The 15,522-nt window shown below is 39.9% G+C and overlaps 1 protein-coding gene across 7 annotated transcripts in view; it reads left to right on the forward strand.

Annotated features, from left to right (window-relative positions):
- The window catches only part of LOC120788155 (leucine-rich repeat-containing protein 49), a 37,671-nt gene that overhangs the window by 4,435 nt on the left and 17,714 nt on the right, over positions 1-15,522 (forward strand). For 5 of the 7 annotated variants that reach the window (XM_040123822.1, XM_040123743.1, XM_040123996.1 and 2 more), the window contains 5 exons: positions 3,898-4,041; positions 8,745-8,806; positions 11,232-11,379; positions 13,677-13,760; positions 14,996-15,171. In XM_040123822.1, the coding sequence (XP_039979756.1) occupies positions 3,898-4,041; positions 8,745-8,806; positions 11,232-11,379; positions 13,677-13,760; positions 14,996-15,171 (614 nt within the window). The remainder of the gene's footprint in view (positions 1-3,897; positions 4,042-8,744; positions 8,807-11,231; positions 11,380-13,676; positions 13,761-14,995; positions 15,172-15,522) is intronic. The other 2 variants (XM_040124088.1, XM_040124173.1) reach the window with 2 other exon arrangements.

Raw genomic sequence — 15,522 nt, forward strand, 5'->3', positions numbered from 1 at the left:
CTTTTGCCCACCTGAGTTTTTAGGAACTTATCTTCAGCATTTGATTTAGCTCACAGCACTGTTAGAGAACAAAGGACTGTAAACCATCAGAACCCACAAGCTCTAGTCAAGGGTCTGATCCCACATCCATTTCCTCAGTGACCCCACCTTGATTTATTCAACAGGCACAACTCTTTCTACACTCAGTTGGCAGTTTACAGTCTAGTACAGCAGTCCTGCAATAAATCTTACCTTCATGAAAGAAATAATGTTCAGTTTGTGTTGAAACTTTATGGTCATTTTGGAGGCTGTAGTTTGTAGTGCTGATGAATTGTATTACGTTATACGGACAGGTGTTTCTTGTCCATTCCATTTATACCAATGAGGGTTGGCTAAGTAACAGAAACACCTCTCTGTATAATGGACTACAGCTCAACAGCATCAAAAACTACATCCTCCAAAATGATAATAGAGTTGAATCAGCAACTCTTTAAATCAGTTTCAATAAAAACTGAACATTATAACCTTCACGAAGGTAGGGTTTATTGCAGGACTGCTGTATAAGACTGCATTAGTTTTAGCTAGGTGTACCTAATAAACTGTCAACTGAGTGTATGTCTTCAGAATTGGTAATGGTTTTGAGGTGTAGCACATTATACAGTTCTGCAATTAGTTTGTGTCTAAATCTATTATTAGGGGCTATTTGCTCAGCCTCCACAGTAGAGCATGGCTAACTGATATTAAAAGCCAGAGAAATCTAATAATGTAAGTAACACTGATGTCAGATGACGACTTTAGCAGCTCTTGGAAAAGGAAGATAAAAGGAAAAATAGAAAAACTCCCCTTGGTCAAATTAGTGTTTTGCCAGCATGCCGCCTACGCCCTTCCTCAGAGAGCTACTCCTGAACCCTGGTAAGGCTCCCTCTCTCTCTAATGTTGGCTGCTCTTTACATGAGCAAGTGTCCCTATTACTATTCAATGGCTACTACCTTGTTATGTTATTTTTCCTGACAGAGGAAGTGTTCTTGCGTTAATATCTGTCCATTGGCTGTGTTTCCTACTTCCCTACAACTGCAGTACATCTATACAGTTAATTTAAACAATTCTGATAATGTGACAATTAAAGGAGGGACTTCATAATGTCCTTGCTGGTAATGAAAGCACATTGCATTTGCAGGTAGCCATTTGTTGGCCGGTGCCTACGTTGAGGAGCACATGATAAAGCTATTACTCCAACAAGGACAGGTTACTTTCCAATCACTGACCTCAAAACCTCCTGTTTTGTGCACTTAAATAACTGTTCAGTCACCTTTTATTCAACGTTTTCCAAACTCACCAGACCTGACCACCCAAGTGTAATGTGAATCACTGCACAATGATAAAACAAGATGATGATGTGAGTGAATTCAGCGAGGAAAATAATGGATGAATGAATTGAAATAATGTTGAAGTCATGGTTCTTCTACCCAGTTAGGTTGTTGTTTAGTCACTACTGGCCATAGAACACCAGCTGCTTGACCTCTTTCCTTTTGTGTGCATGCTTTAACCAAAAGTTGTACATCACTCCCATTCTTTTTTCCCCCCAGTCAATTCAAGAGGAGATATTCTCTGTGAATCCAACTCACACCCGGTCTCAGTGACCAAGTGGTGCGGTCACAATGAGACCCGACATTGTTGGATAACCATTTTTAAAAAAACAAATGTATTCACAATGTAAAGAGTTTTCTACTAATGTTCAACAAATATTGTACACACAACAAAAATCCTCAAAATCATATGTAATTCCTACTTACATATTTCAAGTGTTAATTGAAATGAAATCTTACTTGCACAGGTCAAACATTTGAACCACCTTACCATATTCTGGATGCCTGACCTACACTATTAGAAAAGATCTAATTCATCATGTGTAACACAAGATCCTCAAATATTTTCAAATGAGATTATCCAAAATCTACTTTAGTTTGTCTAGAGATACTGTGTCTTGACAGAAGTTTGATATACAGATGCCTGCCCTGTGTAGGTCAAGGATGCCCAAGTCTGGGCCTGAGATAATGTTTACTTTGTGAATGTTTCCCCCCGTTAGGGCAGTGAGTGTTTTTCACGCATCTTAATATATTGATGGTAGGTTCACAGGGCATGTAGCTCATTTCCATCGACTGGCTGCTTTACATGTTCTGATGTTTGAACCAAAAATATTCCCGTCACAAGTCTGCGTCTCTTACTTTTGAGATACTATTGTCCTCTTAATGTTTCATGATTGTGTGTTGACTGAGGGTATTTACTCCAGTGACACCATAACACAACTATTGTGAAGCCTTTGAATGCAGCGTTATGATCTCACTCTGTTGTATCCAGAATCAGATGAGACTGTTTTATTATGGTCTTTGAAGTGAACTTGAATTTACAGGAGTCATATTGTGCTTTTGATTAATATTGATTGCACTTTTCTTGTTAACAGTCCCAACAAGTCTGTTTAAACCAGAGCTCACACTGCGGAACAACAAATTTCCAGATTCAAAAACTGACAAGGCTCAATCAATTGAAAGAAAGGTTTATAGGTGTGAATATCTGTATGTGCGTAGTGTGATTTGTTTAGGGCATTAACAGCTGAGAGGATGAAGGACATTTTAAAGGTCTTCCTCTTGACAAGTGGTACCTTATAGTGATGGCAGTAGCTGGAAGAACTGGTGGTGGGGGTGAATGTGGTCCTGTGTAAACCATGTTTGTATTTTCATGCATCAACCCAGAATCACATATAGCTTGCGTTCTTGGTGTAGACTTCTCGCCGCTGCAGATGCTGACAACATGAGGAAGGTTATTGCGGCGCTCCACTGATTTTAAATGTGAAAGTCAATTTGCCAGTCACACTGAGTACTATAGTTGTATAAAGACTTCTGGGGCTGAGGGGGAACTTTGAAAAGTGTGAGAAGACTTATTTGAGAAGTCTTACCTTTGATTTAGTGGCTGCAAATATTAATTAACAGAAAGCCTGCATTACAAACTACTAAGGGTGTCAAGTTTGAAAGACGTGATTCTACCAGGCAGGGAGGAGACATGAATATATTTACCGATGGTACACAAATGTATGTGTCTATGTACCCTAATACCCATGTTGCTTGTTATCTTTATCGTTTCTAATTTCAACTAAATTTCATTATTTTATTCTTAGTAAAATTTCTATTCTATTTGACCTATTTAATAATTGAGCAGCAGCAATCCTTGATTATTGTATTTTGAAAGACTCCTTGAACCCTGGATGCCCTTTTGACCTTAGCCTCACATGTACAGTGTGCACTTTAGGGGGCAAACACATCATTCTCAGAGTAACAGCCACTGGGAATTCTTCTGAAGTATTTTAAGTGTCATTATGACAGAGGCCCCCTACTAATCTCTCCCAGAGAGAGAGGGAGAGAAGGCAGGGTAAGATTTCACCACTGACTGACCCCTAGCTACTTGTTTGTTATTATGATATGAGTAATCAAACAGGAGTCAGGGCTTTGGTGTAACTCACTGAATATCAGTCATTCCATATTTTTCACAAGTGAAGCAGATAGTTGCCTTGAAACAGTTCACTTGAGGTATGTGACAGGAATGGTGTAATTTCTGTTTTAGTGTCAGTTAGCAGAAGGATCAGCCTCAGGCATTGCAAAGAAAATGGAGCACACTATCTTTCGGGTTTCTTTCACCCCATAACATTAGGCTGTGCACAGGCTAAAGAATCCTAAATAGATTTCATCCGATGACCTTGCAATACATGACTTGAATGTGAGAGTGAACACTGAATGCATACAATTCAGGTGTGTTGTGCTTGGCCTCTCTCTCTGTTGCTCTATATGTAGAATATGATTATCTAGATTGCTGCTTGACATAATTCTATGTTATGCTCTGTCTTTGTCTCACTCTGCTTTTGTGCAGATCTGCGAGATAGAAAACATTTCTCACCTGAGTGAGCTGCGAGTGTTGAACCTGGCGGGAAACAGCATCTCCAGAATAGAAAATCTGCAGACCCTGGACTGTTTGACTGAACTCAACCTTAGGCACAACTTCATCTCTTTTGTGGTGAGGGGCCTCTTTCCCAATTAAAGCATGTTATTCACTGTGTGCTTGGTATACTACACAATCAAAAAAAATGGACACCAGGTGTTCAGTGAACAGAATCTCATTTTCAACCAAGGCTGAAGTTTCTGACCTTTCCCTTTTTGGGACTTCTTCTTTCTCCCATTTGAAAGTGCAAGCAGGAGTTAAAAATACCTCAGTCAGTAGTAATAGCGACTAAGATATTTGCAGAATACAGTAGATACAGACTTAGAAACTTTTGTGTTGACTGCTACTGTAGCAGGATTTCACTAGTTTTTTGCAAAGGTCTGATAATGTGTACTAAGGCAGCTGTGCTTTGTCTGATCTGTACACCTAATACTTCATGCATGCATCACACACATGTATTTGCTGAGTGTTGTAATAATTCAGTGGTCTCAGATTGTAAACACTACAGCTGCCCTTGGGTTTTTAAGAGCTGATCCAGTGCTTGTCTCATGTGTGTAATATCTCCTGTGCCGGTGAAGTTCCTCCAGCTGCCTGTGATAAATTTACAGCATTATTTTGCATTTTCATGAACAAACGAACACACACACGTACCCTGACAACTGTTCTTTAGGAAAATGTTCTTCACAGGATAAAAATACCGGTGGTGTGCTTCAGCTTTCATCTTCATGCTATTCCTTTGTACCAGCTCCTTTTGATGGTTACTTTTTCCTCTGTTATGGGATCACATGTAGCAGTTTTTACTGTCACAAAATAAGAAAAACACAGACATTACATCAATAGAATCTTTGTTAGAGGGTCTATGTTGAAATATATCTTATTGCCATTACCTAGAGAGATGTAGCTCATTACCCACAACCTCCCACAGACTTTCTGGCGCAGATGAAAAGAAACTGGATATTCTAAACACGGAAATTCACTCCCCTTGGTTTCTATAGTTTTAATCTGATAAACAGAACAGTGCATGCCAAAACAGGCCCCTTAATTTGTATGCAAATCCCCTAAGCCCTTTCCTGCATTTTAGGGTTGAAAATACAAACTGAATCCAACATTGTGTCGTATGAAACCTCTTCCCATCACTCACCCTGTCTTCTGCCTGCAAGTTCTGATCAAGAGCCTCATCCAGTCCTAATTATCGGATGTAATGTTTTATTTGATACACGAGAGGAAAAATTCTATCCTTCAGCACATTCTCTAGTCTCTGTCATTAGTGATGTTTACTGCCAAGTGCTTATATCAAGCAATAAGTAACTAACCATCCTCCAGGTGTCCAGGTTTTTCACTTTTATGAAAGGGAAGGCAGATGAAAAGTGGAGCCACAACGAAATACATAAAGGCTTTATATGTTTATATGACATATAAAGATATGTGTCATATGCTTTATATGATACATATCACATGTTTAAGGGAACATTTTTAGAAGGGTAGGTGTCATCAGTTTTTTTTGTTAACCTATTTCATGACACTGTTTTGTTCAAGAAAGTTCGACAGCATCTGTTTTGCATGCTCTCTAAATGTTGTACTCAATATTTTTTCATAGATGTAACTGATTTTACCTTAAATTGCATTTTCATAAAAATGACAGTTTTGTTACACTCTAATGCTTACAACACAAGAACTGATAACACAGTGGTGATTTATCCTATATCCATTTCTGAAAAGTTTTGCTGTTTACACTTTCATGCTCTCAGGTGGGTCTTCCAATTAAGAAATCCCACGGCAGGCAGTAAGTGATGCATTTTCCTTTTTGGCAATAGGAACAGTGACTTGTTTGGAAGAGCTGAGTAGTTTTCACAAGCAGTGATAAAACAGAGGCATCACTTAGATGGAGACTGGCACTATGGATTAGCAGCAGTTTTTTCCAATGGACTTGTTTTTATGTGCGCCAGCATTGAGTCAAGCAACATCAAAGTGGAAAATGTAAAACAAATGTGTAATGCTCTTTGGTAGTTCAACTGTAGATTAATTAGCTCACAGTATGTTTGTATGTGTGTTGTAAGTCTGTTCTACTTTTTCTATGGTGTCACAATTTGCATCTGAGAGGATCTATGGCGATGAACGAACATGCTGCCTCAAAGTTTTTTGGGAAATAATTGAATTACGTCTGAAACTTCAAAAAGTGTGTCACTATCCAGTAACAGCAATAGTAAGTAATGCCCAGGTTGCCAAAATATGACTTTTAAGGGCAGAGAACCTTAAAAGTCATGTTTTTGTGGATTAATGCCCCTGCCAAAGTTCAGTATGAGTGTGAAAAATAAAGACACGCAAGCTGTCAGTGAGAAGAGGGCGGAGTTGAAAAAAAAAGGTGAAGGCACGGGCACACAGGCACATAAATACACCCCTGCAGGCAAACAGGTACACAGACACACAGCAACAAAGCCTTACCCAATCACACATTACATTCTGTCCACTGATTGGTCCTGATCAATCAGGTTTTAAAAAAGAAAGAGACCACATTGGTGGGCGATTGTTAGGCAGCACATCAGCTCAGTGATGACATCATTCTGTCTGAGACAGGGTTGCTATATTTAGTATCAGACAGTGTGCAGTGGCTGCTGCTTCACCAGCATCCATAGAGGGACTAGCAGAGACAGAAACTCTGGAAGTGTAGCGGAGGGCCAGTATTAGCTAGCGCTGGCGTGACTTGCAGTTTTTAAAAGAAGGAATGAACATGGCACTGTTTTGCTGATGTACACAGAACAGCATTACAAAGCCAATATAAGAAAAAAATCCCCACACAATCCTAGCCTCAATGCAAATACTATCTTTATCCAGTATGTTTAATATGTTGTATTTTATTCAATAAATATTTGACATCCAATTGTTTTTGTTCTACCACTAGGGAGCAAAAAGACCCCCAAACCACAACAACAGAGCCAGTATTACAAACAGTAATACAGTAAACAGTGTTACAAGTGCTCATGGCTCTCATTCTCTTATTTTCCTGTAGGGTAAATATATACTGTAATAATAAAATATATGTTGCTTTCAGCAGAACGGTTTTCAAACAATGCACGAGGAAGCGTTTTGGAGGTCAAAAAATGCTAATTAGGGTGTGCTCTGTGTCTTACAATGAAGTTGGCAAATATCCATCTTGTTAACGACTTTGAGCTACATCACTAAAAGTTACCCTTATTTTAATCTTAATTTATTTGCCATAGTAGCAATGAGCTCTGGCTTTTTGTGAGAGTGAGCGCTCTTGGAATGCTAGAAGTTCACAATTCCCCCCAAGGCTTATCGCTAATCTAAAGACATGTTTCCTTTGTTAGTGGTTATTTGACATTTCAACTGAAATGTGCTGATTAATGTTGATTAATGTGTTGATTAATGAGCAGATTTTGATTTGGAAAAAGCCATGCCATCTGTTTCCACTCTTTGTGCTAAGCTAAGCTAACTGGCTACTGGCAATAGCTTCATAATTACCGTGCAAACATGAGAGTGGTATCAGTCTTCTCAGCTAACTCTCAGAGAGAACGTCAATATGCATATTTCCCGAAGTGTCACACTAGTTATGTAAGGTTAAATGCACTGGTTGCAGTGAGACCGAAATATACAGTGAAAAGTGACGCATTACTCTTGTTTACATTAGATGAAACTGATCTATATATTTTTCACTGGTAAAATTATTTCATTGCATTATTTCCATAGATCAAGCGTCAAACAGTGTAACACAACTGCCACACACAAAACACAACAGACAATGGCTCTTTCCAGCATTGCTCCTGATGTCACATATTGCACTATAGTCAGCATGTTGGCTGTTGGACTTGATGAAACATGGATGAGTAACTGTGCTCTTTATTTATATGGTTGTGTGGATGGGGGCTGTGGGACTCTCCTAAATAATGAGACTGTGCTGCAGTGTGCTACTCTTCTCTGCAGAGGAGCTAGCATAGCCTAAATGCTAGGCTAATATCTCATTTGAATGGAGACTGGCAACAGTGCTGAATGAGCCTGTGAGGCGGTGGCTGCAATATAGGCGGACGCTGACGCAGCCCATTTAGACTGCTGCTGGGCGTGTCCTCTTGGCTTCCAGCATGTGCAACACTGGCCATACACACAGACACACACTTAGCGCAGACCTTGACACAACTGAACATGGTTTCCCCCACGCTGCCATCTGATTAACTGAAGTCGTACACCCATGTGTGTCCTCTTCAGCTGGCCAGCTGCTGCTCTGTACCCCACCCCCTCACTAAATTCTACATTGATTTTGATGCTGTGCCTGCCCGACGAAGGAAAAAACCCCCATCCTTTTCAGTTTCCATTTTGTCCTAGCTATTGTTGTTGCGTGACAGTAGCGGTACAGTAGCTAGCTGGTCAGTGTGTGTAGGTCTGGATGTATATGTGTTCCAGTGGACATTTCGAGTCAGCCTCCTGCAGCAGGGGACCTCTGCATTAGCGCAGCACACACTCTGCTCTCCCTCCCCTCCCCCTTTCCTCCCCATGCTTTCTCTCTCAAACACACTCTCTCTCTCCTTCCCCTCCTCTCCATGTGCAGACAAGCCAGTGTGCTGTATGTGTTTGTGTGTGTGCATGCGCAGGGTGGATGGGGATGCTGTATGCTAGAACTGAGAGCTGCAAGGTGACTAAGGAAATGGAGAGGGATACAGAGCTCTGACGACAGTGACGATGCTGTGCCCTATTCTCGACTGCCTTCTCCTCTTCACATCCCTCCACCTCTCTCTCTTCCCTCTCCCTTTTTCTCTTTCTTCTTCTAGACTGAGGTGGACCGCCTGCCCTGCTTGCAGCGCCTCTTTCTCAGTTGCAACAACATCACCAGGTAAGAGCTTGCACCGCTTAACTCTCTCCTGCCCGCGGGGCAGGGACAGGGATAATTGCTCGGCATTGCCACATCCCCTGCCTTGGCTCTTGGCAGGGCCTGGCCAACAAGCTGCAGGCAGAACACACAGAAACATGCACAGCCACACTCACAGGTTTGCTGTAGTGGGTAGTTTCTGTGACCTGGAAAACAACAACCCGGATATGTTCTTTATTGTTAGTAATTAGCATGCTGTTACCTAAGAAACGGGTGTCACAATTCTTTAAAGTTATGCAGACAAAAGAGAAGCAGGCTGAAAGAAGGTAGCTCACTTCCACAGAGGATTGATGACAGATTTGAGGGTTGAGTGAATTCAGGAGCAGCATTGCTAGGTAAGGGAGTGTAGGATGAATGAGAGGTGTGATTTGTTTCCTATCGAAAACATCAACCTGCTTTACACACTTTTTCCAATATCATTAGTCCTTTTTTTTCTCTTTGCTTCTCTCTCTCTCTTAGCCCACCATTGAAGATATCAGAGAGCTAACTTGTTAAAGCCTCATAGTCTTCTCACTAAAAAAAGCTGCTTTAAAATTGCTTTTTGTTTGTGTGGAGGAGGGGCCCATATGTAGGACTCAGGGTGGGACAGTGTTCATTATCCTCCTTGACCATAGTCACCTTGTGCTGTGATAGATCTGACCTGACGTTTCAAGCCAGCCCTGCTGTTCTAGTGTCTGTATGATTCAGCATCTGACATGCTGTTACAGAGAGAATCATGACAAAGAAATAGGCAACAAATAATCAGTTTCTATTCATAAATTCCTCAGGTCTTTACAGAGTGACAACGTATTCCAGGCACTATATGTATTTAATTAATTTTCAGAATATGGACATGTATAATTCTCCTTTTTCTATTTAGTATTCTACTTTTGGTAGAGGTATTTTAATGAAAGCTACTCTTTTGAAAATATGGTCATAATGGCAGTATAGAAACTGGGTGCATGTACCTTTTGAAACTGTTCAATGCTGATAGGAGAACAGTTGTGCTCTGTTGCTAGGTAGAGGGACTGACCACACTCATCTACTTGGTGCAGTCAGTTTGCTCAGTAGAGAATTGTTGGAGTAAAAAACCCCTCATGAATGTTTGCAATTATTATTTTATTTACCGTAATATTGCATTTTTCACTTAAACTGCCTGACTTAAGTTAAACACCTTGTGAAATACAAGCAAAGCAGTACTAATAACAAGTAGTCAGTAAAGATGGTGCAGGGATTGTAGTGCTACTATAGATCAAGTTGGAAGCTACACAGTTTTCAATCATACCCCACTCTGCACACACAGAACATATATATATTTTGATATTAACTTCTTATTAGACCTCTTATAGCATCCAGGAATTAGTGCATAGAAACTATTCATTACTGCGACTATTATTTAGCAGCTACACGTAGTACCAATACCCAAGAGGGCATTGGTGACTGTTACTATAAATGCAACAATTATGCAATATGTATGAGATGTAGTTAAGTACTATTAGGATCTCTCAAGTAGTCTCTCGTAATCGTTGTGAAAAACACCCTCATCATTTTTGCCAGAATGTAATATGTAATGACATGATGTATTGTACATGCATGGGAATTAATAACAAATACACTGATTATATGTTTGGGTCTGATAATAGTGTCACACCCAAAGTATTTCCATACTATATTCCAGTGTAGAGGAGAGGTCTGGCTGTACCCACTGTCATTCTAAGATAACAAGAAAAAATTACTTTCTTCACATTTTTCAAATTAATGCCCTTTCCCGACTACCCCAATTGATATTTGACTGATTAGATTTTGCTTTGGGATTGTTAGAGCTCAAACAGTGCTCCCCAATGTTTGTACTTGCTTTTATAGTTTATCAAAGGTTATTATCCAACCCCCATTGGCATCCACAGAAACCTCTGGCTAGGACTAGACAGTGCAGTGTGGTAGGTCCATAAGTAGTTTCAGGCAAATAATTCATCAAGGTAATTAACACAAATTAGCAATGATAGAATCACCACTGCCTTACATTGCATGACTGTGCTTTTTCATGTCTCCTTTTGCTGAAGGCTTATATCAACAGTGTAGCAGATTTTTTTCTCTCTTTCATTGCCCTGAGTAATGTCAAGCTGCCAGTGTGCTTGTGAAATTACCAGTTTTTCACGTTTTGTTTTAGCTTGGGTCCTTTCCGTCAATATAAGCCTAGATTAAAGGTTCTAGAACATAAACGTAATTGGGAAGTTGTCCTCTTTGACTTACCCTGTGGATGACTCAAGCTTCCCAATACTCATTTAGGTCATCATGCCTCAGTATCATAAAGCGTAAAGCGTTCAGTTTTTTCAATCTTTGTATTTAAAAAAAAAAAAAAAAAAATGTGCCGCTTTCACTATCATTCAAAATGTTTTTTCTTTGAATCTAGTTTTGATCAGCTAGCCTGCCTTGGAGAGTCACGCTCCCTGTCTGAGCTCACCCTGGATGGGAATCCTGTAGCCCTGGAGACATGGTACAAGCAGGCTGTCCTGCGCTGTGTGCTTCATCTGAGACAGCTGGACATGAAGCGCATCACAGTAAGACTGAACTGATTAACTATGTCTGTGTTTGTTTACAAGGGGAAAACTGGCAACTGGCCAAATGCTGCTAATTATAGCTGTTTTAGTTTTTTAAATTTAGTTTATTGACCTTTCAGATATCTTTGCTATATTTCTCCACTTTAAGTACAGTGAATTACAATGGGAGACCATCAATTTCATCATGCTACATTGCCATTATCAAACGTAAGAAAGATAGATACAGAAATATCGAAGGAAGCAAAGAATCGAAGGAAATTTTATCACACATTAGAATGTTGACAGTTGGCTGGCCCTGTATATTGTTTGCCTAAAAAATCATCATATTTACTATCATATTTTGATCAGACATTCACATTCAACTAATGGTCCAAACCTATAAGTCACTGTCTGAGCATATGTTCCTGAAGGTACTGTACACATTAATTCTTGAGAGTGACTCTGTGTTGGCACAAACTTTATTATGATTTCACAGATCAAAACAAACTATAGATGAAGCCACATAGGCAGTCTCCATTTCACTCTCAGTGGGGCATCTCCAAGCTCCTGTACATCTTGATGATGCCATACTCTTTAGTCTTTGTTCTCTGACATTGGTGCAGGATTCATCATTTTCTCGGTTGTATATTAGAGGCAAAAATGCCTCAATCACTAAACTGTGATTATGACCTAAGCATTTACATTACACATAATTCATGTCTGATCCAACAAAACAACGATTATTTTCAAGCATAAACATGAGGTCACTGTGCCAGCAAAGTGCTACAGTGAAATATCAGCATGCTTTTACAGGCTGTCAAGCAGGGAGCACCCAGGTCTGAGCTTGTACTTTAAAGGAATCTGAAAGTACCACACACCTTGCCCTCAGAACATACTGTGGATAAGGTGAAAAAAACTCATAAATCCAATTTCAACAATTTTCATGTTTTTACTTGAATTTTAAGGTACATGTGGTCCTCAACAGGTTTAGCAAGTTTGAAAACCCTATGGTCCATTAAATCCCACCAAAAAACTACTGTCTGTAGCTGTTGTTTTATTTCCAGAAAGTTTACTTTTGGGAAATGCAAAGTTTTGATTTGACACTGAAAACGTCAGCCCAGAACTGGAGTTTCCATCTCTTCAAACTGTGTCATGATATTGCTCCGGGGGAAGCTTCATAGTAGTCACTGAAGATCTTGATTTTTCTCTCCAGCTGATTTGGAAAAATTTGCCCTCAGTGCACTATACTGTCAGTAGAATGGAGATCAGATCATCTGAGATAAAAATCTATGTCTGACTGCTGGGAGATTGGCTTTTATTTATTAAATTAGAGTTAATAGTGCAAATTAGGAGATGCAGTGGTACTGTTCTGCTTTGGGGTATATTACTGAATGCTGTTCCTCTCATCTAGGGATATAAGTGTTTGGATTGTTTCAAAAACTAAATAAAGGAAGTTACAACAACACACATACTGTAGACTGGAACTGTCTCTGACTCTACATATTATCAGTTGGTTTATAGTAATTATATTTTATTGACCAGTTAAATATACAATCCCACTCTGATTGTATTATTTACCTGCGGATACATTTAATATAGCAAACAGAGCTTTTTTATCAAAGACAACTATCACGTTTGTTGAGAAATCTATAGTTTCATAGATACATAGATTTTATAGGAAATAAATAGATTATGTTTAACATGTTTTAATTTTATTATTCAACTGGAAATATTGTAGTTGGCTGAATCCTTAACAGCCAAATAATCAACCAAATAGACTGTGTGGCAGCTACCCAAAGACATTGTTATTGCTGAAAAATTTGACAGAATAGCATATAGACTTTGGTCATTTTTTCCATTAGAAACTGTCCTCCTCGCAAAATTATTCTAAAGCGGTGACATACAGGTTTAGCCTCTTAATCTTTGTCCATTAGCTGACATTAGTGCCTTTACTCCAATGAGGCTAGCATTTTGCTTCTATTGATCAGACTGAAGCATCGTCTCTGCTAGCTCATCACAGACAGCTGAATATCCCCCAGCTCTCAGCTGGCACACTCAGACTCTGTTGGCAGCATTGCATTCTGGGAGTTTTGGCTTTCCCCAACAGCTGGGCTCAGTTGATCCGGGACTGAAAATCAGACAGATAATCCTGTGATGCAGCCGGCTGGTGTGAGAATATCTCCTAGCCTCCACAGTGGTCCAGTTCTGGTGTAGAGAACAGATTTTCTGGCTGTGTCTTTTGTGGCTCCCCTCTCTCCTGAATAATTCAGAACTCATGAATGGAGCGACACTCTGATTGCACCAGCTATCTTTTTCAGGACGAGGATCGGCGCATGGCTGGTGTACAAGCACGAAAAGAGGAGGAGAAGAAAAGGGAGAGTCACAAGCAGACCATTCATAAGGTACCACTCTGATCTCATCTGTTCTTGATGTCTTTATCTGCCTGGATTCATAGTTTAAATATATAGCGCAGACGCAATGATGGTTTACATGTCAGACACTAGATTAACAAGTATCCTCCAAAGTGCCTTTTTTCATAAACTCTGTGTTGTTTGAGTAGTTATTCCTGGTAGGAACAAGATAATATAGTGATCAGATGTGTTTAACAGTGTTTTACTCCTCAGCTGAATGTTATATACATTATAGTTTAAATCCAAAGCATATTACAGCACTAAGCCATTATAATTATTGAATCCACGTGGAAATAAGCTTAAGTGTATATTTGGAAAATAACGTACCTCAGTGGACTCTTAATTGTACTTTTACAATATTACTACGACTCTTAATTGTACTTTTTACAATAATCTGCCTCATTTTTTTCTTTTTGATCAGCTTGCCCATGATAACATAGTTGATGAGAAAGCTCTTAAACATTTAGCTGATGTTTAACCCACAAAACAATGTTAATGTATGGGGAGGAGTAGGCTGTCCACTGTGGTAATATATCTGTAAATGGGTCTGTGAATTATGCTCTATTTCTTTAAAAGGTGTAAGATATTTACAGGCATCTGTTTTGTGGGGATGTGTTTGTGTATGTGTGCGAAAGTACATATTGATATGCTTCTGTTGTGTCTGCGCTGCAGTGGTGTCTTTTGCTGAGAGATGGTCTCTGTACAGAATGCATTGTCTCTCAGTAACCTAACTCCTGCTAATCCCTGGTGTTGAAAAAATGTTATATTGAATGCTGAAGCCAAGGGTTCATGAGGGTGAAGGATTCACTATGAATTTATACTGACTCACCCCTACATCGGGGAGTGGCACATTCCATAACTGAGCATATTGAAACTACAGGAACAGAAATCTTCTTTCTTGCAGGGTGGGTATCACCTTTCCCATCATAAGGGCAAACCACAGTTATCGTAAAATTCTGTGGTAACAGAAGCAAATACATTTGACCAAACATGCATACACAATATCAGATCTAACTGAGAGAGACAAGCAAGGCAGGAGGAATAGGTTTACCTGTGACCAAGTCAAAAGAGGCAGGTGCCATTAGCTTAGTATATGTGCTCTGTGTTCGCTCAGGAGAATTGTCATTTGAAACTGTCTCTGTCCTGTGTGTGTGTGTGTGTGTGTGTGTGTGTGTGTGTGTGTGTGTGTGTGTGTGTGTGTGTGTTTCTGTGTCGTGTTCATCAAGGAGAAGCGGCGTCTGGCCATCCGTAACGCAGCGCAGCAGTGGGAGGGTGTCAGGGCCTGCCTGGAGCTGCCACCAACAAATGGTGCAAAAGAAGAAATCAGTCCAGATAACAGCCCTGCCCATAGCCCTGCCCAGACCAATGGCCTCACACAGGAGCCTTCTCCAGATGAGCCAAGGTACACAGCACATCACCAGAAAATTAAGTCACTTAAGTGACATTTCTTTAGCTAAAAGCATCACTGGCTAGTATGATGCCAGGCATTTGTAAGGCTCAGATAACTTTGCCGGACTATTGTCCTTTTTTACCCATACAAGCAGCATGCCTCTAGGGATGGTCAGTCAGTCATGGTAAACATTATACCTGCTTAACATCGACATTTAGCAGTTAGCAATTAGCTCAAAGCACAGCTGTACCTATATACAGCCTTACAGAGCCTCTAGCATGGCTGTAGACTCTTATTATTAAATATTTGCTATTAGCCAGTCACATCAAGAATGAAAATTGCTCAATTTCATTTTTCAAGCCA

This window comes from Xiphias gladius, chromosome 1 (genome assembly GCF_016859285.1).
Source record: "Xiphias gladius isolate SHS-SW01 ecotype Sanya breed wild chromosome 1, ASM1685928v1, whole genome shotgun sequence".
Taxonomy (NCBI): domain Eukaryota; kingdom Metazoa; phylum Chordata; class Actinopteri; order Istiophoriformes; family Xiphiidae; genus Xiphias; species Xiphias gladius.